The 24,952-nt window shown below is 41.8% G+C and overlaps 1 protein-coding gene across 12 annotated transcripts in view; it reads right to left on the bottom strand.

Moving 5' to 3' along the window:
* Positions 1–24,952, bottom strand: part of LOC116396618 (protein 4.1-like) — an 86,722-nt gene that overhangs the window by 10,365 nt on the left and 51,405 nt on the right. For 9 of the 12 annotated variants that reach the window (XM_031871350.1, XM_031871342.1, XM_031871341.1 and 6 more), the window contains one exon: positions 697–825. The exons of 1 other annotated variant lie outside the window; for it this stretch is intronic. In XM_031871350.1, coding sequence (XP_031727210.1) covers positions 697–825 — 129 coding nt within the window. Of the gene's footprint in view, positions 1–696; positions 826–17,670; positions 24,505–24,952 lie in introns of those variants that run through there. 2 more of the 12 variants (XM_031871348.1, XM_031871349.1) reach the window with 2 other exon arrangements.

Below are 24,952 nucleotides of genomic sequence, written 5' to 3'. Positions count from 1 at the left end.
TGGAAGTAGAGCTGGTTATTGAACCTCAGAACTTCTTGTTACCAACCAAACTTCAGCTGCCTTTGCATGTCTGGTCAAATTGTTGACATTCTCTTGACATTTTTTTAATCTAAAATGTCCATTCACTATACCACTGCATGTGATTGAGTTACTGTAAATTGTTGCATTTATTTAGCACTTCTATCCAGAGTGTTTTACAAATTTTCTCACACTCCCACATGGTAGCGACCTACCATTTAAGGGTTCAGTGTCTTTCCCAAGGACACTGTGACACATGAGGAGGAAATGGGGATTACCAAACCCTAATATATGGGCAACCCACTCAACCTTCTGAGCCACAGCCGCCCAGTGTGTGGCAACTATAGCCTCAGGACCTGTGTTAATCCCTGGACATACTGTAATATATGACCATTTCTACTAACGTAAAGGAGCCAAGGATGGAAAAAAGTATAATATCCCAATGAATGACCTGAGCTTAGCCTGATTTCAACATATTTGCATGGGTCAGACAAGGGCCAATATTTCAGGCTTAGGCTGTCCACAGTGAATATATGTAAAGATGTGTACAAGCACATCTGTAAAAATAACTGCACTGCATACAACATGAGATAATTAAGACTTAAACTGGAATTTAATCAAGGCCTGTAGAAACTGAAATCTTACTTTTTTGTGAATAATTCCCAGAATTCCCCTCACCTCTGCTGACTCGTATGTGATGGTCTTGGTCTCAGTGTGAACTAAGGGGATGTCCTTGTAGGTCACACTTCCTCTCAGGGAGTTGGTGATGTCTGAGATGGTGATTGTCTGGGTCTTTAGCACAGGAGACTGGAGGGATCAGATAAACAGTCAGCAACTCACTCTCTGAGGGCTTGATCAAGACACAACAACTACTGTACTTTTCTATTTGTTAAAGAAGGCAAAACATTAGTAAAATCAGGAAACCTAGATTACTTATGAATTTACTATTGTAACTTTAGTTCTCATGTTGACCGCATAGGCAGGGCTCATTGTGTGGAATGAATCTGAACTCATATTGATATGGAGAGGTACATATGTCAATAGCCACTTATTATATTAATCACTTGGGCAGTATATCCTAAGGGATAGGTCACTAATGTTATGCAGCTGTCCAGCCCGGTCTTATTCCCAGAGCCTCAAATATCGATGCTTTGTCATGCCCTTCAGTGTCGGATACCAACGCACAAAGCACCCTTTTACGTCTGTATAAGACGCACAAGGCTTTCAAGTCACTCCAATGTAAACTCATCACCATCATTATTAGATGCTGAGAGAAAATGCTCTGGGAGTGTGATGACATAGCATAAAGACCGAAAGAACCCACATAGGGTAGGAGGGAGGGACTATGTCAAACAAACAGAGAACTTTCATTGGTGTTCATGTGTTATTGAGTTATTTTAAAGTTACGTTTTCTGTACTTATGTTGCATTGTTCGTTTTACGTATTTTAAGCTCTTAGTTTAAGCCCAACCATGATATTTTTCCTAAACCTTAATAAGTGTTTTTCTTGCGGCCATAGGGTGGAGCACTATAGTTTAAAACACTGGGCTACCCCTTACATTAGAAAGTGACGTCTTTGTATATCCCTTACCTTATTGTAAATTAGCGATTGAGGTTTTCTATGCATGCTTGTCTTTCATTACATTTAACTTTTTAAATGAAAAATGTTTGCATGTTCATAGATTCTGGGTTTGAGTTAATTCATTTAAAATATAATATGTAAAAAGGTGACTGAATCTTTTTGTGGAAAAACCAAATCAGACACATTTCTGTGACTTAAAACAATAAAACTTAAGGAGGGGATCTTTAAAATTTTCAGTTGAATACGAGCAAAGCCTTTTTAATGAAGATGAAGATATGAGGGTATGATGGTGCTTACATAAAGGTGTGGCAAAACACTGACAGCACCTTCATGCAGGCAAGCAAGGGCGGGGACCTATACTTGCCGAGCCCTGTCAAAGCAGAATTGCTCTAGGATCGTGGAACGTCACCTCACTGGCGGAACCGGAGCTGGTGCAGGAGGTGGAGCGGTACAAACTAGATATAGTTGACTTACCTCCACGCATAGCACTGGTTCTGGAACCAAACTCCTGGAGAGGGGCTGGACTATCCTTTTCCGGAGTTACCCAGGTTGAGAGGCACTGGGCGGGTGTGAGGATACTCACAAGCTCCAGGGGCTCGTGGGGTCGCCTCTATGCGACTGATAATATCTGAGGGGAGGTCTCTGACAGTTGTTTGTGCTCATGCACCGAACAACAGTTTAGAGTACCCGGTCTGCGGGGGGCGTTCTAGAAAGGACGCCGACTGTGGACTTTATAGTTCTGTAGGGGGACTTCAACGCTCATGTAACAATGGCCAAAGAGAGGAGGTACTCTCTAGGCACGCTCTGCTCCTCTCTTACCGTGCTCCTCTCTTACACGGTAAGAGAGGGGCAAGTCAACCGATCGCTACCTGGTGGTGAGTTATTTCAGATCGCAGGGGAGGCTGCCAGACAAACCTGGAAAACCAAACTTCTGGTGAATTTCTTGTGTATCCTCGTTAAGCTTGGGAAATGGAATCTGAGTGGGCCATGTTCAAAGCCTCCATTGTGGAAGTGGCTGCTAGGAGCGGTGGTCATTGGTGCCTATTGTGGCGGCAACCAAACAACCCGCTGGTGGACAGTGATGGTGAAGGAGGCCGTCAAGCTAAAGAGGGAGGCATTTCGGGCTTGGCTGGCCCAGGGGTCTCTGGGAACAGGCGACAGATCCGGTTGGCCAGAAGGGCTGCAGCAATGATGGTTGCCAAAGCAAAAACCCTAGAAAAAAAGAGTCAGAAAGGGAAAGCAGGGCTTGACACAGGCAGTTTCGTGTGGGGTCAGCAGTGCTGCCAGCCTTGTACCAGACAGTTGTGGTGAAGAGGGATTTAAGTCGGAAGGCTCAGAATTGAAGAATGAGATTGCAGAAGCGGCCAAAATTAGCGTCCTTTGTAGGATGGCTAGGCTCAGTCTCAGAGATAGGGTGAGGAGCTCAGACATCTAGAGGGAGCTCGGAGTAGAGCCGCTGCTCCTTTGCATCAAAAGGGGCCAGCTGAGATGGTTCGGGTATCTGATCAGGATGCCTCCTGGAGGCCTGCCTCCCTTTAGAGATTTTCCAGACACAACTGGTAAGAGGACCTTGGGTAAACCCAGAACAGGCTGGAGGGATTACATATTTTGTCTGGCCTGTGAGCGCATCAGGGTTCCCCAAGAAGAGCTGGAAAGCTGGAGTGACGTCTGGAATACTCTCCTAAACCTGCTGCCCCCGCAACCTGGCCCCGGATATGCGGAGAATGGATGGATTGATGGATGTTTTTAAGGAAATTTCCCAAGTTAATGAGGACTTTAGACTTTAGATGCTGGGAGGCAAGGAGTGGGAACTGGAATGGTTTGTTTACAGGTAATTTATAGGTAAATTGCAAAATATGCCTTACTAACAGGAAAACAAGCATGGCACATTTGTCTATGCCTTCTTCTTTTAAGATGCTGTAAGAGTGCTAACATCAATAAGTATACAAGGTGCTGCAGTTATATGTGTTGGACTATATGGGTGATACTCTACTCCAATCAGGAGCATGCATTCTCCCACTCAGAATTTGCATAAGCCCACCCGGCCAATCTTGTCTGCTATCCTACACCCTCTTCAGTGAGCGGCGAAGGAGTGACAAGGACCCCTTGGTAGAAAGCACGCATGGTGAGGACGCATCTGTGAACACCGTGATGTAAGAGGTCAATCGTTACAGTGTTCTCCCTAAAGGAGAGAATGGTAACAAAGCACAATACATGCTCCTTGGCATCCATGCGGAGGCTGGCAAACCATCTCTGCAGGTGCTGCATGTACAGCAGCCTCAGCGGCACCATTGGAAGCGCAGCCGCACAAACCCCAGCGCCTGAATGCCAGGCAACACTGTAACTGTCACAACACAGTTTGCCAACTACCTGCTGCATGACTGTGCGTCTATGTTCCGATAGAGATCTTGTTCTTCTGATCGTAAACCCCAACTTGGTTAACTGCAAGATCAACTGGGCCATGTGGAACATAGATTATTTTCTGGACTTGGCCATGTTTACGTTTATTATCTGTTTATTGTATTTTAAAAGGGACAATGTACATTAATTACCAACATGTAAATGTGCCAGATTTAGCCACACAGGCTTATTTTCATCTGCAGTCCCTGGAAAGTTGATGCTATTAAAGAAAACATACAAGAGCATATAAGCACAGACCCATAAGCACGTAAGCACAACTAAGCCTTTGCTCTTTCTCTCCGTTGTAAGTGGGGATGACAGACACAGCCTGTTTCTGTAACAGGGCCTGGATCTTTGTTGAGTGGTAATCTATCTCCTACTGGGAGGATAGATTCACTCCTTGACCCGTATAAACGGAGGGACACTGCAGAACTGGCTGTCTCAGTGTCCTGTTCATCCATTCTGTTAATGTGCAGTTGAATTGCCACTCCCCATAAAAATGTGTTAGAGGACAAGCGACCAGCTAAAAACCTTTGATATCCTGTCTCTGCCTTATCCGCCACCATGAATGGAAGGCTGGCCCATTGTTGGCTGACATGGAAAGGGCTGAGCCAGTGATGAGGTCCGTAAATGCATTGCCTGCTAGTCTGAAAATAAGCGGACATTGTGCCACTGTGTTTAAGCCCACTCGCCTCCCATATGAAGATTGGTTAAATAGTCAGGCATACCACTGTTAACCCTGGTAGTGATATATTTGAGTGAATGGACACAGCACTCTCTTTTTGGGGAGCGATTTGTAGAAATGTAATAGCAGCGGACACAACGGGGAATAGATATGCTCTTCAAAACCGTGGGGAGGACACATTTTCAACAACATAATTTCCAACATCAATTTATGACAACATCAACAGGAATGAGGGAAGAGGCTGAACACATTGTCATTACGTTATGGTGGGGCCTGAGGAACACAACCCTCACCATTGCATTTCTACACTGTCGAGCCTTATACTTCTGCCCAGCCACGTCCTCTACCTCTTTCTTGAGGATCGAGAAGCAATCAAAAGCAAGATGGGATATATAATTTCACCGACGTATTCTGGGTCTGGTGCAGGGTCTACTACCAGTTGGATGTACCAATATAACCGTACCAAGATAATAAACATATTTCCTTCACCAGAGGACAATTAATTAACTACCTAACTATGGAGAATTGTCCAGGAAACAGCCTAGTGAGATGCCTGAATCGCGTCAACAAGCTCCTTTCAGCATGAAGGAGAGGACGTCCCTCCAGATATCTGAGCTGCTCATTCATAGTTCAAGATTCATTTATTGTCATTGCACAACACAAGGTTGCCCAACGAATTGCAGTTGTAGTCCCTTTATGCTACCTACCCAAGAAAAAAGAAGTAGTGCAGTCCTGTTGTGCATTTTTTTAATCTGAGGAATGTAAATAGCAGCAACAATAACATTTTCTCTGGGCAGAAAAAATAGCCAACATCTGAACATAAATAATTCGACATCAGGAAAGATTGTCCAACAACTTTGACTATGTTTGACCACCAGGCGTCACCAATGCAAACATAGAGTCCCTTTCACTTTGTTTCACTGGAGTTTCAATGGTCTGTTGGTGCAGACCATTGTACACTGGTCAATTGCAACTGTGTGATCCGGGAGGCCACGACTGAGCCAGGTCACCGCAAGATGTGGACACAACAGTCTCCAACCTCCCATTGCTGGGCCAGTCCAAGTCCTATTTAATCTATTCCACTTTCCTGAAACCGGACATCAGCCAGAAGCAGGCCAAACAAACAGAAACAAAGGAGAACAAATTTAACCACAAATATAGTGAAGTTTATGGGAGCTACTGGCAGTTGCATCTGCAAGTGCCGCTGTCACTTGTCTCTAGGTTTTGCTTTATAATGTGTGTAACAGTAAATAGAGACCAACCCGTCTTTACAGGAACAGTGTTGTTCCTTAATTGCATTGTCTTATGTCTCGATCACCAGCTGATGTGGTGGTTCACTTTTGATATATGATTATTTAACCTGTTTTCGCTGCTGAATCAGTTTGACATCCTGAATATATCCTTCAAACGTATGTTGTAGACCTTCCTGTCTAATTCTCTCTGAAATCGCTTTTATGTTTTTCCAAAAGCATTGATAGTATTTAGTCAGGGAGTGCTAGCTCTGACGGTTTGACGGAATAGCAGTAGGGGACGGACTAAGTGAAGGGTCATTTGACAGCTTCACTTCCAGGCACAACTTCCACTTCACCGTGACAGTCGGCATTACTGCTGCACCAGTGGGCCTGTCAATCTCAAGTTATATCTTACCTCACTTCCGATGTAAGACTAATGGGTAATTGAACACAAAATTCCAGAAACCACATTGAGTAAACAACAGAGAAGCTAATTATACTGGTATCTGAGCTCCTCTGAAGTCAAGTTACTGAAGAGTTTTGGAGAAGTATTAATTTGAATATCCCTCCAATGTCACAAGAAACTGTAAAACACAGATCAATCCATACAGTATGTCATTATCTAAAAGATCTAGCAGGGTTCGTTAAAAAATCCAATGTATGTGTTTAGAGTATACTTGACTGTTAGCATATAAAACACAAAGCCCTATTACTGTACAGTTTTCAAGAAAATTAAGGTAAAGTCACCTATAATATAAAATACCATGGATATAAATTTCTTTGAGCCTTGAATGACCAGTGAATAATAGTTTTATTTCTGAATTTTCAACCTATAAAATAATAAAAGATTGAGGAGATTTTATATGGTCATTGATATGGTTATGGTCAGGGTTATTTTTAACAGAATGCCATTGAGTTCAGTCAACCTCTTAGTTCTTTCTGTGCCTGGTGCAAGACCGGATGATTCAGTACTGTCTGCCAGACGTTTTTGTCTGGGATAATTAAGGGTCTCTGGTGATCCTTTTGGGCTTCTTCCTGCATCACTGGGTGTAGATGTCCTTCATGTATGAAAGCTCTGTCCAGGTGATATGCTGTGCAGTTTTCACCACCCTATGTAAAGCCTTATGGTTGAGGGCAGTGTCATCAGGACACTTTTATTGGTGCACTTGTAGAAGTATCTTGAGGTCCATGTGAAACTTCCTCAGCGTTAAAATTCCCTGTCAGGGTGGAGGACATTGTGGTACCTATCTGCACAGCCTGGGGACTGCCCTTCAGGAAGTTAGGGATCTAGTTACACAGGGAGCTGTTGAGTCCCAGGTCCTAGAAGGTCCAGGGAGTCAGAAAGAGAGAAGGTGATGAAGGTTGACTAACAGCTCAAAGCACTTCATGATGGTGGAGGTAAGTGCTACTGGGCGGTGGTAATTCAGGATGAGGGCTTTAGTCGTTTTGGGGACAGAAGGAAATGGTGGAGTTTTTGAGACATGGGGGAACTGTAGATTGGTGCAGTGAGTAGTTCAAAATGTCTGTGAAGACATCTGCCAGTTGATCTAAACACACCAGCTCAGCCAGGGATGCCATCAGGGGCAAGGAAGGGTGTGTTACGACCGTGCTTGGGACAGCTGATGTGTTAGTAATATCTTGGCAGGACATTCCTCAGCTTGCCGTTGAGGTCTCAGTCCTGAAAATAAGTCCAAACCTGCTTGTCCATGGCTTGGTTGGAACCCCCCCCCCAAGAGATAACAAATACAGCATCCGATCATAAAGTGTTCTAGATTAGGAGAACAGTGAGAAAATGATCTCCACATCTGAGCACCACTGGTTGTTGATCTTTATTGTCTATTGGTTGAGATGCCATGCAAACATTCTTGATTAACACATATTTAGCTACAAATTCATGATTTTGAGTTTTCTGTACCTTTAAGATACTATCTGCTCTATTTGGCTACATGATGAGATTAGAGTAGGTGGACAGAGCAACCTCTAGCATATGGTATAGAGTTTATATCAGATGTACGCCACATGGGTTACTGTGATTCACAGACAAGATGGTGTCATGTGTATACCCTGTAGACTCTAGAACCATCATCAAAGACATATAAGGCAAGAAATAACATGAATCAACTGTCATTCTGATCAGAAGACAATAATTGTATTATACATATTCAAATGTACATGGCAGATTTGTTGCATTTATCATTTTATGTTACCTATAACAACCTTACTCTAGCTTTAAATTAAAGTGGCAATCTCAAAAAATTTAATTTACATAAATGCAGTGGTAGGCTGTCTCTGCTGGCCTAAACAAAATCACAAAATTATAGCTATTTTATAATTAAACTATTTTTCACTTTTTTTTCCCCATTAGCTTATTTTCTCATTGCACAGCTACTGTCTTCCTATATTGCTCTGCTTCCAGCCTGCAGCGCTTCTTCCAGTGCAGCTTGTTTTAAGGAGAGCTTTTATCCAATCAGATTTCACCTCTATGTCTCTCGGTAAGAGAGAGGCCCGAGGCCCTCTAGGTAGACTTTACAGATTAAAGTAAATGGGGACGATATTGTTGATTGTCATAGTCTTCAACCAATCAGATCTTTAGTTTGACATGTTGGGCGTATTCTTTGACGTGCCAGAGCTACCGAGGTAGTCTACAAGTACGTCAGCATTAACGTGCGGCTCAGTAATAACGTGCGCCGGAATTGGTCAGTTGGCTAGTGTGACTGTTGTGACGCTGAAGCTAGCTAGCAGAACTTAGTATTAGTAGTAAGAGTTCAAGTTGAAAGATATGTAAGAAGTTATGACATTGACATGACATTTTTAACGTTTTGCTTGGTGTATCTTTGTTTTTTTAACACTCAATGGCTGAAGGAGGAGAAACCGATTTGGTGGCGGAGTTACTGGCAACGCCTTTCTCGAGAAGGACATTTCAGCAAAAAATGGACATCGTAAGAAATGGTCGGCCAACCCCGCAGATAGCAGCCCTGACCCAGCTAGGAAAAGGATTTGTACGAACGGTATTCCTGTGTAACAGCGTCGGAGAAGCATTGCACATTTTATGGCTGGGAATGCGTTTAATTTGCAACTGAGCGTCTTGGTGTTTGGAGCTGTTTGGAGCTACGCTACGCTAACATGAGGTGGTTAACCAAGGCAGCAACACGACACCATAGCACGGCAGGACACTTACAATCTACTCTTGTAAGTGTGTAACCGATGTACTGTACAACCGCTAGTGCTGGGCGGTATACCGGTTCATCCGTCAGAGTGGTAACTTAACAGGGCAAAACACCACAACACCACAGTTTGTGACAAATAAACAATTTGTAACACTAATAATTGTACATTTATAAAATTACCCCGCCGAACGGCATGCTGGGTACAGCTCGCTAGCCCGGTAGCACAACAGTCTGTTAACAGCTGGGAGAGGCTCCGTCGCTACAGTAACATTACATTAAAGAACAGAAAGGAGCGATGCAGGATGAACAAAGAGAGACCGGAAATGCACCAATAGAGTCTGTGCCCAAGAGAGGAGCTGTGTCTGCTGTTTGGAAGTGTTTTGGTTTTAAAAAATCCGACATCCAAATGACTATATATTGCAAAGTCTGTCGAGCCACTGTTGTTACCGCTGGTGGTAACACGAGCAACTTACTCCATCACCTCAGCTGAAAACATGAGTTGGAATACCAAGAGTCCGTCAACCAGTAACGTTAGCGCGAGTGAAGCAGTGAAGCCAAAGGGTCAGACATCACTTGAAGAGGCATTTGCTCGAGGCACTGCATATGACAAGAAAAGCAAGCGGTGGAGCGACATTACGAACGCAATAACGATCCAGCTATGCAAGGTACGTCTTACCGGGGCAACAATACTTCAGCCAAACTGCTATCCCAACATTATAGGAACAAACGAGCACACCCTATAGTAAGCAAAGCCTTTATACATGATGACATCAACATGTTTTTATATTCTATGTACTTCTGACAGTAGAGTAAGCCACTATAAACCTATATAAAAACCCAGTCAAGGAAAAAAACAAAATACCATGAAACCGCAACAATCTTAAAAAATACCGTGATACACATTTTTGGTCATACCGCCCAGCACTAACAACCGCGTCATTAAACTCTTCATTAACAAAGAAAGGAGGATGGACTTTGTCTTTAAGTGAACAGCAGCTTTGGTAAGTGAAGTGCTTTTGTATTTTTACCTCTGCAGTAGCGTTACTACTGTGTTAATTTGTCTATCGTGTCGTTTTCATGATATGGTTGATATTGTCCCCTCTGATGTGAATAATATTTGAATGGTGCTCTTCAGTGTGCGGTGGAATACGTGTTTTAGCGCTGCAGAGTTGCTGGATTGATTTGTCATGCTTTGTTGTCATATACGTAAATATATGTGACTGGTTCTTGTGAGTTCATTCTTGTCATTGTGTTAATTACATTGATTTTGCCTATATGCACTGTCCGTTAGTGACGAAGCATCCCGCCATATGCGTATTCATGTATCTGTTTTCTTTTACAAAGCAAGCATGATGGTATGATGGTCTGGAGAAATGGGGATTGTGTGGCGATTGCTTTAGCCCTGTTTGAATCAGTAGGGAACAGCTAAACGCTGCCGGGAGTGTGTTTAGCGTGTTTGCTGCTGTTGTTTTCCTGCTAAGCTAGTTTAGCATAGTGTGCCTCCCAGAACACATGCGCCTCACCAGAGTACAATGTTGTGGTTCCGGGATGGGCATGTTGCCAGGTTGAGCGCAGTCCTCCGAAAACATTATATTTCCCACAATTTAAGCTTCTGCATTTTCCAAATGCACTAGTATTATTCAAACGTATTGTTCGGTTCGTAAGCCTCGTACTGAACGGTTTAATACGAATATGTGTATTGTTACACCCCTAGAAACAAATAATAACCGTAGCTGTGGCGTCATAATGAGGTTATTAGGAGGTGGTTCAACTGTAGTAGGACAGGCCCAGGTATAAAATGCACGGCCCACCACTGCATAAATGTCTGCTAGGTCACTGTCTATCGCTGAAGGAGGTAAAACAATGGTAATTGAGACTATGGCCAACTGATAAAAGTATTGCAATATTTATATATTTAACTGGGTCACTGTGGTGACATTCCCAGTTCGTAATACTGGAACTGAAAAATAGGATGTTAGTATGAAAAACTCCAGATTGCTAACTCTAAGCACAATTCCTTTGTTTAAACTCAAATACAAATTCCAAATCAAACAGGACTGAAATCTAGTATTGCCACTTTAATGCCAGAAGAGTCACAATATAGCAAGAAAGATAAGATAAATCTATTGGTTGAATAAGAGAAAGTCCACCAGTGGACAATGAAAAATCAGTTTAAATGTTTCATTAGTATCACAGTGAAAAGTACAGGCAGATTCAGAATTATCCCAAAATCCTGAATCATACAGATGTGCACATATCCATAAATGGTATATTTACTGAACATGCACAATATTCTATGGATATACTTAGTTAAATAGCGGTGTTTTTACAAGTAGTAAAGACAGATTGAAGCTTGTATTATGTTAATCCCACCAACACTTCAAAGGGTAAACATTGTACTTTCCCAGAGTTCATTTACATCCAGTCATACTTTGTCAAAATGAGCAAATTGTAAACGATTCCTGTCATCATTTGAAAGGTGCTGAGCATCGTGTATATAGTGGAAAACCTAGGAATTATACTGCAGAATACATGATATATGGTCAGGATTTTTTAGAAGATGGTTTAGTGATGCAAATAAAGTAAAGCCAACCCATTGCTAAAAAGTGAAACTTTTACAATAATAATACATCTTTTGAACAAAACCTGAAACATTTCTCAGGCAAGTAAAGAAATGTGGTTCTGACCCTTAAAATTGTGGAAGTCACACATCAATAAAATGATCAGGTGTAAAAGAGAGATAGAATTCAAGATGGCATGGTCCACTAAGATAGGTAGTGTCATCTTAGTGGACCATGCTGAGTGCATTAAAATACAGTACTTGCAGAATAACAAATGGATCACAACAAAACGTCACCAAATGCACCGTAACCCTGTATTTAATCAGGCTGGGCAAAGATTTGAATCTTTCATCGTCCACTGTTGGACACACACACAGACCACATTTAAAGCTGAATATGCAACTTTTCACACTGTATGACGATTGCAATAAAGCTACTATTAGCAGAATGACAATTGCAGTACTCCGCAACATCTGTCATGTGACCCCAGAAAAGGTACTTGTCAAATTTGCCAATGCCTGAAACAATAGTGAAGGGGAGTCGGTGAAAGCCTTTATTTCATATTCGAATAAACTGGGTATTACTGTACATTTTATGAGACCAGGGCCTGTACAGTAACCCAAGTCTTGATGCTGAAACCAAAACAATATTTTTTCGAAACTTTACTTTTATATGAACATGGGGGGGGGGGGGGCTTCTATTGCTATACAAATAAAATAAAATGATTATTTCTACACTATTTACTTTTCTGTACTTTCTTATGTTCAATGAAAAAACAAGCAACAACAAAGAACAAACATTGGCTTACAAGAGTTCTTCAAAATAATCACTGCAGGCTCTGAATGAGAATTAAACATTCAATGAATAGAGGAGAGGACAGCAACAACTCCATGTTCACAGATCACATGGCTACTGTGCTAACCAATCATTCTGGTACTGATACACCTCCTCTCTGATAGTATCTGGAATTGGCTGTATTTATCCATCTCTATGGTAGACTATCACATGTCACACATGCCCTTTTTGATAATTGTTTAAAACAGAGCCTGTGAATTGGTAGTATGGAGTTTCATATCACATTTGTGTTGTCTTGCATTAAATATTGTCAGCAAGTTCAAATGTTGTGCTGCATAGGGCACAAGAGATCAGGGCACACTAACAGGATGTGCTGGTAACAACTGGAAGTAAAGCTTATGCTTCATTATTATCCTAAAACATTAAGCTGTAGGCTACATAAAGATGAAGGTTTTGACTAACAGCTCAAAGCACTTCATGATGGTGGAGGTAAGTGCTACTGGGCGGTGGTAATTCAGGCTGAGGGCTTTAGTTTTTTTGGGGACAGAAGGAAATGGTGGACTTTTTGTGACATGGGGGAACTGTAGATTGGTGCAGTGAGTAGATGAAAATGTCTGTGAAGACATCTGTCAGTTGATCTAAACACACCAGCTCGGCCAGGGATGCCATCAGGGGCAAGGAAGGGTGTGTTACGACCGCGCTTGGGACAGCTGAACATTAAGCTGTCGGCTACATAAAGCTGATAACACATGGAATCAAGAAGTGTTATACTTTACTTACCGTGGTTATTGTGTTGATGATACGTGTTTATGATTTTGTTACAGTAAATAGAACAAAAATCGACCAGCTCATCCCTAGGATGAATCAAAATAGTAGCAGAAATAAAACATGTCCTGATGGAGGGATTAAAAGTACTTCTATCACTCTTTAAAACAATCTTTAATACAAACAGACGGAAACATTTGTTTATTTATAAAGCAAACTGCATCAGAAAGTCTAAAAAAAAGGTGGCGACCAGGCCAACAGGCACTGAGACTACTGTCTGAAAACTCTGGTGCATGAATGATTCTGCTCTGTGTCTTCAATATTCTTTGGCATTAGGGCAGCAGTTCGGCATGTACAGGAAGTGTTGACGGCAGCGAACCTATATTTGAGAGCTGGATCAGCAGCGGCTGAGTTGAGTCAGGCCTGTGCAGTATACGGGCTCCGAGTGCTGAACCGTATGTGCAGAGTGTACAGCATGTCAGTCACCACCTGCACTGCTTCAGTTTGTCAGAAAGTACTCGCTTGGGTTTGTAACACTGTTTAAGGCTGTAATGCTTCCATGTTGATGACTGGCAGTTAGTTGATAAAAGTAGAGAGCGAGAATATGGCTATTTCCTAGAGGTAGTTTGTGCCAGTGTAGACCCAGTGAGAATCAAAGTTGCAAAAGAATCGTTTGTTCATTTTTTGCCAAAATTAGAATCAAAATTAAAACCATAAAGCCAGCAAGAAAGTGATTGTCAAGTCGTTATTCTACTGCTATTGTTGCACCTCCATCTCACTGCCTCTTGTCACTATGCATCAAGACATTCATGTCAGTGTCAAACATTCTTCTGGCTTTTAAGACAAAGATCTAGCTCCAGGATGTCTTTTTGGTCAACAATAATGATTGGCATTTTGTGAGGTTACGGTTACACTGGTTACACTGGTTACACTGGTTACACTGGTCACTTTTATTATGTTATTAAGGAGTGTTCACACAGAACATCTTGCACATTTTAGACAGAAAGTGCATTTAAAGTAACCCGGAGGCGCTAAGTGGACAATGTGTCAATTATCCTGGGTCTTTCAGAATCTACATCATGAACATACAGAGATGAAAGGAAAAACAAGAAGGAGTTCCTGATGAGTTCTGTGTTTAGCCTAATTCTGAGCAAGCTACAGCCATACCTGGACCATCGCTACGTCGCTGTTTAGGGTGAATAAACACAAACGGCACAAATTGTCCAGCGGTCCACTTTGTGTGAATAACGCAAAGGTGACCACTGTTCCCTTGAAGAACAGTCCTGTCAATACTGTATGCAAATCTGCATGCCAAAGATCACCAAAGTTGAGCTCCGCAGGGATTTACTTGGGATCCGCTGATAACCATAATTTCATTTTAATGAATGAAGAGTCCGAAATTGTGTTGTCCATGATGAGTCACGAGTCTTTGGGCAGGATTTAAAAAGCCTATAGTCTGTCTAACAGAGAAAAGTTGCATATTGTAGCTAAGCATACAGAAAACACCTTCAGCAGTCATGCAACCAACAATTCTCCTGGCTCACAACATCTCCTGAATTTGTCAGAATTACAATTGTTCTGTTACAATTGTGCTGAACTCCCAAAATCAGTAACCTTCAAAGATTGAGATAGCTCAGTAATTAAGAAACTACAGTCAGCAACACAAATGTCCCTCATGTCCACTGTTCTTATCTTCTGGAAGACAACAAAAAGAATGACTCTGCCTGGATCTATAGCTTTATCACGTTCTGACATTGTTGTTTTATCCTCCGAGCATTACATCAAAAAGTCAGAATCAATATTTAATCCTCTACATGTTACTGTAAAAAGTATAAAAATGCTGTGATGCATTCCTGAGTTATTCCTTTTCTTCACTAATGATTCTTAACTTACACTTGGCCTGATTGTCTGCCGGTACTTGGTCCATCATTAACACGGGGTTAAAGCATGTCAGTCATAACAGCACTCTGCTTAACTGCACACAGTCTGAGAGCTTTGGACAACTGTCTGACTGTTGATGTTTATTGACTTTTGCCACATAGCTGAATGTTGTTCTGGGGCTGCAAATGTCCAAAGTGAGTATACTATTTTCTTAAATTGAACATGCAACATACTACATTGCTGTAGTAGTACAGCTACTGCAAATCTACTCGACAGCAGAGATACTAACTCTTAAGGAGAAAATATGTAAAAGACAAGCACAAAATGAAAGTTATTAGTAACAACTACCTTTCCTTTTCCTGCAGGGTGGAAACATGAAGGATGTATGATCATGTTTCATATACGAGAACACAGAAAAAATGCTCTGTTACTGACATCTTTAAGCGAGACAATGTAACTTTTGACGTTAGAAATATCACTTTGTTCTCTTGCAAATAAAAGGTCTTATTTCACTTCACTTATTGCTGTTACAGTTTTACTTGCTTTTGTATGACCAGTAACTTATTGTGGCTAATGTTGGCTAACATTAATAAAACACAGGTAGATACTGCTGTAATTTAAACATTCCAACCCTGTTAGAATGTTCCCATACGACTAAACTACATTCTCAATTACGCTTTGATTCAAGACAACGTATAACGTCATTGATTGTTAGTGGTATTCCTGTTGACTATTGTAGTATTAGTAGTGGTGACTACCACCACTTCCTACTGGCATTAACTGATTATCATTAGCATATGTAGAGGGTAAGATTTCCCGTGCCACTATCTGTAACTTTCTCCACTGTTCCCTCACCTCCAGCACACCGACAGGAGACCGGTGTAGCTATTACAGAAAGATAAAGGAGTATGGGCAGCGCTCTGATGTGTATATATAAATAAACGTATGTATAACAGTTTTGTGGATTGCTAAAGAGGTAAGGAAATATAATAAAGCCTTTGTGGGTGGAAATGGATGAACCAGGTTGAAGAGTAACTGCCCGTCAGGGACCCTCCAGTAAAGTGATCACGACCGCACCAAGGCAGGGATCATTTCATTGATCAATGCTAAATCTGCCATTGTATTGGTTGTGGAATTTTGACCGGCGTAGCTCCATAGATGCAACAAAAACAAATGTAATGTGGGCGGAAAAAATGATGATGCACTTTAGTTGCATGGGAAAGTAATGTTAGGAGAAAGGGCTGGACATTGACACAAGTGATTTTACTGACTTCTATGTATTATGTATCTTTAGTATTTTAGCATTGTCTTCTTATCATCTTATTGGCCTTTTGCTAAAAGCCTCGCCAAAATGGTAATAGTCCAACTGTAGCTAAGCAACCATAACTAGGCATGGCAGGTCTGTTAACCTTCTCCACATGATCAAGCAACACGCTCTCACTCCCAACTCGTCAAATTGCGACGCTTGGTCAGTGGTCCTACTCTTCAAACTATGAGGCTTTAGATCCCCCTCTAGCGTCAGTTTTGGATGTAGCAGGGACGGTGTGAGTTTTCACTCGTTACAGTCATAGTGTCTTTTCAAAATATACTTCTGTATTTAGTGACGAAAAACCCTCTTCACAACCGGAACAATCCATGTGAGAGCTGGTTCCGGATGCAATGGTATCTCTCTGTCTCCGTCCTGCTGTTTATTGGATTTAAGAAGTTTACACTCCAGTGACCCCATCAAAGCTTGTTACCCAAGATTGTGTTTCATATGGTTAGTCCTCATTCCCAGATACTCTGGATGTATTCAGTACATGAACAAATTAATCTCTATTAACAAAGTAGTGCTCCCCTCACAGGTGACTATTGAAGGTACGTTTCTACTTTGTTAAAAGCTCACTAAAAGACTGTGAAAGCTATGTACTATTTAACTAAAGGTAGTCAGAATCAGTGCAAAGTGTTGCAGCGGTATGAGCAGTAATGCATACCGAGGTGCATTTGGACAGACCACTTAGCCTTGTTTATGCTCTTGCTTGGCGTCGTAGCACGATCTTCCACATACGGCGCGCAAGCTCCAAGCATCAACGGAGGTGTTTATACTCTGAGCTGTGCGCTGCATTCTCCAAAATGCCAGAGGGCATACAAACAAAATGAACTGAGAAAAACAAGTGTGTAACCCAGAGATATGCCCATAGACTGTAGATGTAACTGTCAAAAGCCATAAACCAACCTACACAATGCTAAGGAGGGATTGAAATTATCTGTAAACTCATATCTCATATTCATAACTTGCTGTATTGCCTTAGCAATACTTTACTTTTATTCTTTACAAGCCCTGTAAAGAATAAAAGTAAAGTATTGCATGCATTAAAAAGAAACAAAGGCTGAATATCCTGTGTAGATTTTGCTGCAAAATATTTACTCAAATGAAGATTTTTAAGACCTCCTGTTTCTAAAGCATTTAAAAATGAATTGGTCTTTGTATAAGTTCTCGACACGTAAACTATTATCTGAACTATTTCTGACAGTCGCGCTGAATTAGAAAAATTCAGAGGTGCACGACCAAGCGCCACGATCACTTACGAAGCCTACAGGCGGCATTTTCTGGCGTGTGCTTCACTACGCCGAGTATAAACTTTAGTTTAGGAAAAAAGTGAACAAACTATACGGTCAGTCACTACGAATTTTTAAACCGACCTGAACAAAACGAGTCAAACCAGCCAAGTGATTCATAATTTCCACCTCCAAAAGCCTTTCCTCTTGTAACATAAATCAAACCTCTGTTGCTTGTCCAATACCTTCTTCTCTAGCAAGCATCTGAACAGGGTTATGTTGGAGCAACTTTGTTTATTTGAACCTATCATGCTGTACGGAATTGCTATGGCAACTAGCTATCCCATAACAGCAAGGAAAGTCATTTGTCTTTTACATGGTCATTAAGTTCAATGACTGGTTACGACACTGACTTTTTGCCTGGGTTGTGTAGCTTTAGCCTCAGGATTATAGCATGATAAGTATTGTGTATGTTGGTATTCTTGGTCAAATAGAAGTCAGCAGTAGACTCAATCCTAACCACCTCGGGTAAAGTTAATTAGTAGGCTAGCTGTGTGGGAGAGTTATTTCAGTCAATCAATGGTTTTGGTTAAAATGGACTATTTTGCAAGTCGTAATGGACCCGCTGTCTCAAAAATGACCACAAATTGTCACTGATAAATCTGCCACCATTATCAATGTAGAAAGCTTGATAGGCTTAGCAACAGTAACTAAGCTGGGACGGAGCTTAGCAAGGGCCAATTGCCACTTGTAGCCACAGTTCAGCAAAAGGTACATGGGCTCGCTTTAAAGACAAACATTTCTTGGGAGTCTTGCCATTTTAAGCTTAACTGAGGAGCATGGGAAGTATAGAACACATGGAGGGACAAAACAGTACATGAATGAAGCACCTTGCAGGATTAAATGTTGAGGGATCTCCATATTTATGTCTTTTTAAATGAAGGCTAGCCACAGCATGGTCAGGGCCATCACCAGCAGCCCTGACAGAAAGAAAGACATCCGGGAATGCTTGAGCCTGGCTGGGTTTAGCTCACTTGGGTTAACCAAGCTCCTCCCCTCATCTGGCACATTGATAGCCACCTTTAGTGCGTGACCATGAGCTTGTTCTTCATCCTCTTCCTCCTCATCATCAACCCAACCAACCTCACTGTCCTCATAGTCTTCCAGCAGGCAGCCATGTCTGTACGCCGGTGGTCCCACTGGCGCTGGGGACAAACTACATGCTCTTACCTTGTGTCCAAACAGAGTCTGCCTCCCTCGCTGTGCTCAGCAGCGGCAGACCAAGAGAGACAGATAACAATGAACAGACAAGTGGGATATGGTCAACTGACAGAAGGATGAGGGCATGGAGGAAGAGGATGTTGTAGGGAAGGTACATGAAAGGGAGGCTCTGGGGGGTATGTAGCATAGAGGGAACATGGTTTTGCAAGATGTCCCACAACCTCAAAATTAAATTGTTTGTGGTGTTTATCACGGCCAGGTCGTGCCTCTTGTGTTTCCCTCTACCCCTGTGTCCCTTGTATTTCCTCAGTCTGTCTCTGTGTGTGGTGTGGGCGTGGCTCCTACCTTTTCTCCTCCCGGCTCCCTCTTGATTACGGCTCATTAACATCACCTGTCCAGTCTGCCCAACTGCCATCTTATCAACTCAGCAGTATATCTACCCCGGCTTTCCATCCACTCATCATCAGATCCTTGTTGCAACCACAGTGGTAGTTTAGTCATTCTGGGCCGCTCAGTGTATTCTGAGTTCATTCCTACTATTATCCCTTGCCTGTATTTACCTGTTCTCCCTGTGCCTCCAGGATCATCTCCTCCGGTTTACCAGCCTGTCTCACCAGCTCCTCCCACAACTGCCACGCTCACCCTTCACTTTGCCTGTTCTGCTTAATCACCCACCATCGCCCTCTTACCCTCAGTCTCCGCTGCTCCATATGACCCCTGACATTATCACCACCTAATATCCCTGAAAATACCTCGTCACGTAAATCTACTTCCCTAGTCTATCTGCATTTGGGTCTATAACTAAAATCCGCGACAGTGTTGTCTGACAGAAAAACATGAACAGACAAGTTTGGGAAGCCTTAATCTAAGTAAGATCAAACTCAAATGCTTATTTCCAACCTGTCTGGTCATCCGACAGCTTGTATTTCTTGACTTGTTAAAGCCAAAATACACCACCGCCGAACAGCGTGTCAAAACAGCTACTGCTATTATTTTCTATGTATGACCCCCCCACACCACCCTGCGGCATTAATAATGCCGCTGGCTTGTTTCCAGCCTCACCAGCCCTGAAAAAACCCACTTGTTCCCTGCTTGTAGATCCAGGCTGCCGTAGAAGCTTTGGAATAAGATGGTTATCATAGTTTAAGTTTAGGCTATATGTCGGAAAACAAATAGTGAAATTGGTATATGGTAGCCCACCAAGTATGTTGGTTGATCTGCTGCTTTCAAAACATGATCTTACTGCTCAGATTATACATTTATACATTTGTAGAATAGGTAACTCACCCATGCCATTTTATTGTCTTTTTGACTGTTATTAATAAAGTTAAATACCATGCGTTTGGCATGGTATTTCCTGCGCTGAGTATGGTCTTCTGTTGACAAGCTGCAGCACAGCACGATGGTGCTAAGGCGGCAGTGTGTTTTCAGCTTTAGACTTCATTTTAGTGATGTTGCCCTTTTCGTAGGTCTCACCATTTCACTTGTTGAGTTAGTAATTGTAAGAAACTGAACTTATCCTTTTAAGTTTCTACGACTACAGGCCCAGATAACTCTGGCTATAGGTTTTTTTTTTACATGCAGCAGGTTGTTTTCAAACCTCACCTTTATGCATTTTCGTTGTAGTATCTCTGCTCTTGTTGGATGGTATCACTAAAGAAGAAAATCGCCTTTTCTTGACTCTTTTGCAAAAAGATTACCATAACACATAAGAGAAATGATCCTGTGAGCTGGAGTGTTTTAGCAGAGATATTCTGTTACTAGCCAGTTAGGTAGCCAACGGTTAGTTATAGCTGGTTGCTGTATATGAATTGTGTTTAGTCGTCAACAGTTAGATTGTTAGCTGTGTTACAATGATGCCATCCAATTTGCCTGAAGGATGCATTTTCTAGAATTGGAAAATTTGAATGCATTCAACAGCTTCAAGGCACTGCAATGTACAGGCAATACAGATTCAAGCAAAGTTGCAGTGGCTACAGGTGGTTCCATTTGATATTTTGCATCATCACATGGCACTGAGTTGGCATACCGTGAACATCAAATGCATATTGAAGAACCTTTTGCAGGGTTCTCATTTTGATTTTTGAGTCAGCCAAAGAACATTTAAAGGCCTCCTGAAGGTGGCTTTTTTAAACAAACTCACAGTTAAAGTTAATTAGGTAGCTCACTAGAGCTGATAACTAGTAACATCTAATACCTATACTTGTCTTTTCCGGCGGCAAAATCTATAGTCATGACTAAAAATGAGAAACCTACTTTGGCCTACCTCTGTGTGAAATCAAGAACGCAACTGCTAGAAGTGGCGAATCTGCATGTTATCTTTGTAAACGGCGTACAAGCAGCGCTAGAATGGAGAGCTTGACAGAGGTAGCAACAGTAACTAAGGGGAGTGGGGCTTAGTGAAGCATGGATTACTATTGGTATTTTAAGAATTTATTCATAATATTTCTACTGTTAATAAGCAAGAGAATATTTGCAGATGGAGGACTATTAACTGATGTATTATTGGCAACATAGCTGAAAACACAGGATATCAAATGTTCATTAAACATTCAAACCCAATCAGTAGTTACTCTGACAGGATTCCATAGTTTGTAAAAAGATGACAGAAGGGCTCTAATCAGGCTGCACCTTTAACAGAGCAGCAGCGTCACAAGGGGAAGGAAGGAAGGAAGGAAGGAAGGAAGGAAGGAGGGGAAGAGAGCGCACTGAGGGTTAATACATAAATCTGCTCAATGATGGGAATAGGAAAGGCTCTCCCTGCCAGCTAAATAGCTAAATTGCTAAATAGCTAGTGCATGGCATTTTGGCAATGCAAAGTCTTAAATGGCAAAAGGAAGGAAGAAACACAGAAAAACCTTTAGAATGCACCAACAGGCTGTCAATTATCTTGGCATCTCAGATGACAGGAACTCTGGAAGCGCTTGCCATGAAACACGTTTCAATTAAGGTAATTGTGCACTGCTCACAATAGGGGTGATGTGGTACTGCACACAAGGCAAGATCTGTGTTTAGCCCTGTAAGAATCTAACAGCTTAGGGAAAATCTGGAAGAAACCGGTGGATGATGATGCAATGGAGACTCTTTCTATTCTTCCATTTTATGTCATCCTAATTCCTAGCGTGCAGCAATAATGTAAAATTACTAAAATGATGCCTTAGGCTTTCAGCAAAAAATTGCTGTTATGGCTGGATTCTTGAGTATCTAAAATGAATATGTGATTATTGTGCAGGACCTCATGTCTGGAATAGAAACTGTGCCTTTAAGTTGTGGGTAGAGGACAGCCGAGAGCCAGAGGGAAACACCAGCAGATCAGAGGTCTGAGATCCACTCTGACCTTCAGTGTCATTGTCTGAACACGCAGGAGGGTTGTGGGGAAGAGGATGGAGTTGGTGGGGATTTGACTGGAGAAACCGGCCCAGACTTTAACGGGGAAGGGAAAGAAGATGAGGACAGGGGTGGCAGAGGTACAAGACAGAGACACAGAATAACACATAAAGACATCCAGGGATGGATAGATAGAGGGAGGATTGGAGGGTGAGACAGATGAGGAGGAGGAGGGGAGGAGGAGGGTCAGTTCTCTGGCCACTAATCATTGTTTTTTAGCTTTAGTTTTCTTGTGTTCTTTTGCTCATCAGTATTTCACTGATCATGTCATGCAAATACATAGCATGATTAATCCAGCCATTGGCAGATCAAGCAAGATGACAAAGCTTGCAGCAGCCATTCATAGAGCGAAGGTGGCGATGTTAGGGTCAAAGGGGATGGGATCCAGGACACAAGGTGCCAGTATGCTTCAAACAAAGTGGTTGTCAGATGGTTGAACAGTGCTAAAACACCTTTCTGATGCTGTCTTTGTGCATCCAAACTGACAATCCGCTCACTTCACAAAGTGAATCAGTAATCAATTTTGAATTCATTACAAGCTCTTTTTTCAATTCTCACACAACTATTTCCGTCACTTTTCATGTAAACAGCCGAGTACAACACAAACGTCCCAAAGTGTCCCCATTTGTACGTTTCATCACATCTTGTCCCTCTCTGTGCCTGAAAGCTTTACACCGTGGAATGTGAAAGTGTTGCCATCCGAGAACAAGTATGCCTTTAGATATGTTCTGACAACACTATGTAAACTCGTTGGTTTGAAGCATACTGAACCCTTTGGGATGTAGCCAAGCCCAATCTGGTGAAGTTAGAGAGCTGCTCGGTAACAGCTGGCCACGGCCTCCAGGTGCCATTTCTTATTGCTCAAAGAAACGCTGGACAGTGTTGATCTACAGCAGCCTGACAGAAAGCTGCACAATCAAGTTTACCTCATACACGCCACCAACTACTCTGTACACAGGTACTGTGGACATCGTCCCCTGCACACACATATACACACACATGCCATCTTCTCAGCAGCAAATTCTGTGAAAGTGTCTTGTTCCTCTGTAACTGCAGTTACAGTCATGCTCAAGCAGTGGAATGATATGGAGAAAGCCAACAGCACTCCCCAGTGGAGGATCAGTGTCGTTCTAGATGATGAAGTGCATTGTGGACACCTGCAGTATTCTTCATGGACAACATCAATATGTTTATGTCCGTTGCTACACATTTGTATGTGTCTTGTCAATAAAATCCTCCCATAGAAAAATGAAGATTTAAAATAGTGGATATATACATATAATAGAATATACAGTATGACTCCTACAAAGCAAGCAAGGCCCCAGACCTTGAGTGTAATATGCACTTTAACAAATCTTGGGGTCCTGTCTTATAGAAGGACCCTGGGTTCAAATTGAAATACCTTGATATTTCATTTGATACTATGGTTACATAGTGTCTATTATACATGTGTGATTAAAGGCCTTCTCCCCAGATGTCAACATCTGTTTGTGTGGAGCTTCGGTGAACAGCTTGGCTTTTTTCACAGCAGACGTTTTCACTTGTCATGGTAAGAAAAGCACAGGTGCTAATAACATTTAAAATGTCTCTGTTCTATTCAAGTGTCCCAGTAAGTCATGACAGGGTGACAGTAAGGCAGCATGCACGATAGCAGGACCCTGGAAATGAAGCAGCTGAATGGAATTCATTGATTTGATTATTTATACCTTGGCTTTTCCTGTGACATATAAAATATCTTCCATGAAAAGGCCTCTTGTAAAATGACTTTTGAGCCATGTAATTGACTTGTTGAGGGGCTTTAATCAAATGTTCACAAACATCTTACAGACCCACAGTAAACCTATAGGGGGCTGCGGTGTTTCAGCTCACAAATACGGGTTGCTTCCTGGGGCTCTGGGCAAAAGGGGTTGTTTGTTTTAATAATAATTATTGTTCCAATTGAGTTGAATGCACTCATTGCATTCATGGCTTTGGGCAAAAGCATCTGAGAATGTAATGTAATGAGTCATAGAGCTCACCATTATCTCTTAAAGGTACATCGAGGATCATTTACCAGCACTGCTTTGAAGGCACTGTATTTAGATTGGTATCTCTAGGGTGGACATGTTATTGTCTAAGAAATGATAAAATCATGGAAAATATAAAATTGTATGGATCAATTTAACCAATTAACTGTTTAATTTACGGTTCACATTATACAGATCGAGCCACTCAGTAAAAATCAGCAGACTTTCTCTTAAAACAAATGGGATGTTCCGGCCACCGGGACTTCTCTTTGTAAAGAAAAGAAAGGGGAGAAAATCTGTGAGCACAGATTACTAAACCAAAGTAACAAATGACGAACTGAAGTTTACAGATTAGCTCCGTTTAACTGTGAGCATGAATTAAACTGTGCAAACAGTTTAGGGGAGTCCCAGAATATATCTTTATACTCCTCTGGAATATGCATAGAGCATTCTATCTTTAATTAATATAACACAGTATTTAATTGGCATATGAACGATTTGAAAACACACACTAATAGCAGGTGTTAAATGTATTTCTTCCTGCTACTATATGACCGTTGGAGGGATCTGTGCGGATGTTATCAAAATACAAACAAGTGCCATAAACTGGCACTATCTCCTACTGTGGAGTTGATGTCTAATAATCAGGCCCGGTGTCCCCGTGTCCAAGCTCAAGCTACTATAACTAGTGAATAAGCTGCTAGTGAGTTGGCTA

The sequence above is a fragment of the Anarrhichthys ocellatus genome, unplaced genomic scaffold (genome assembly GCF_004355925.1).
Source record: "Anarrhichthys ocellatus isolate YVR2014 unplaced genomic scaffold, GSC_Weel_1.0 scaffold57, whole genome shotgun sequence".
Lineage (NCBI taxonomy): Eukaryota > Metazoa > Chordata > Actinopteri > Perciformes > Anarhichadidae > Anarrhichthys > Anarrhichthys ocellatus.
Note: the sequence above shows the minus strand (reverse complement) of the source record. Positions and strands in the feature narration are given on the sequence as shown.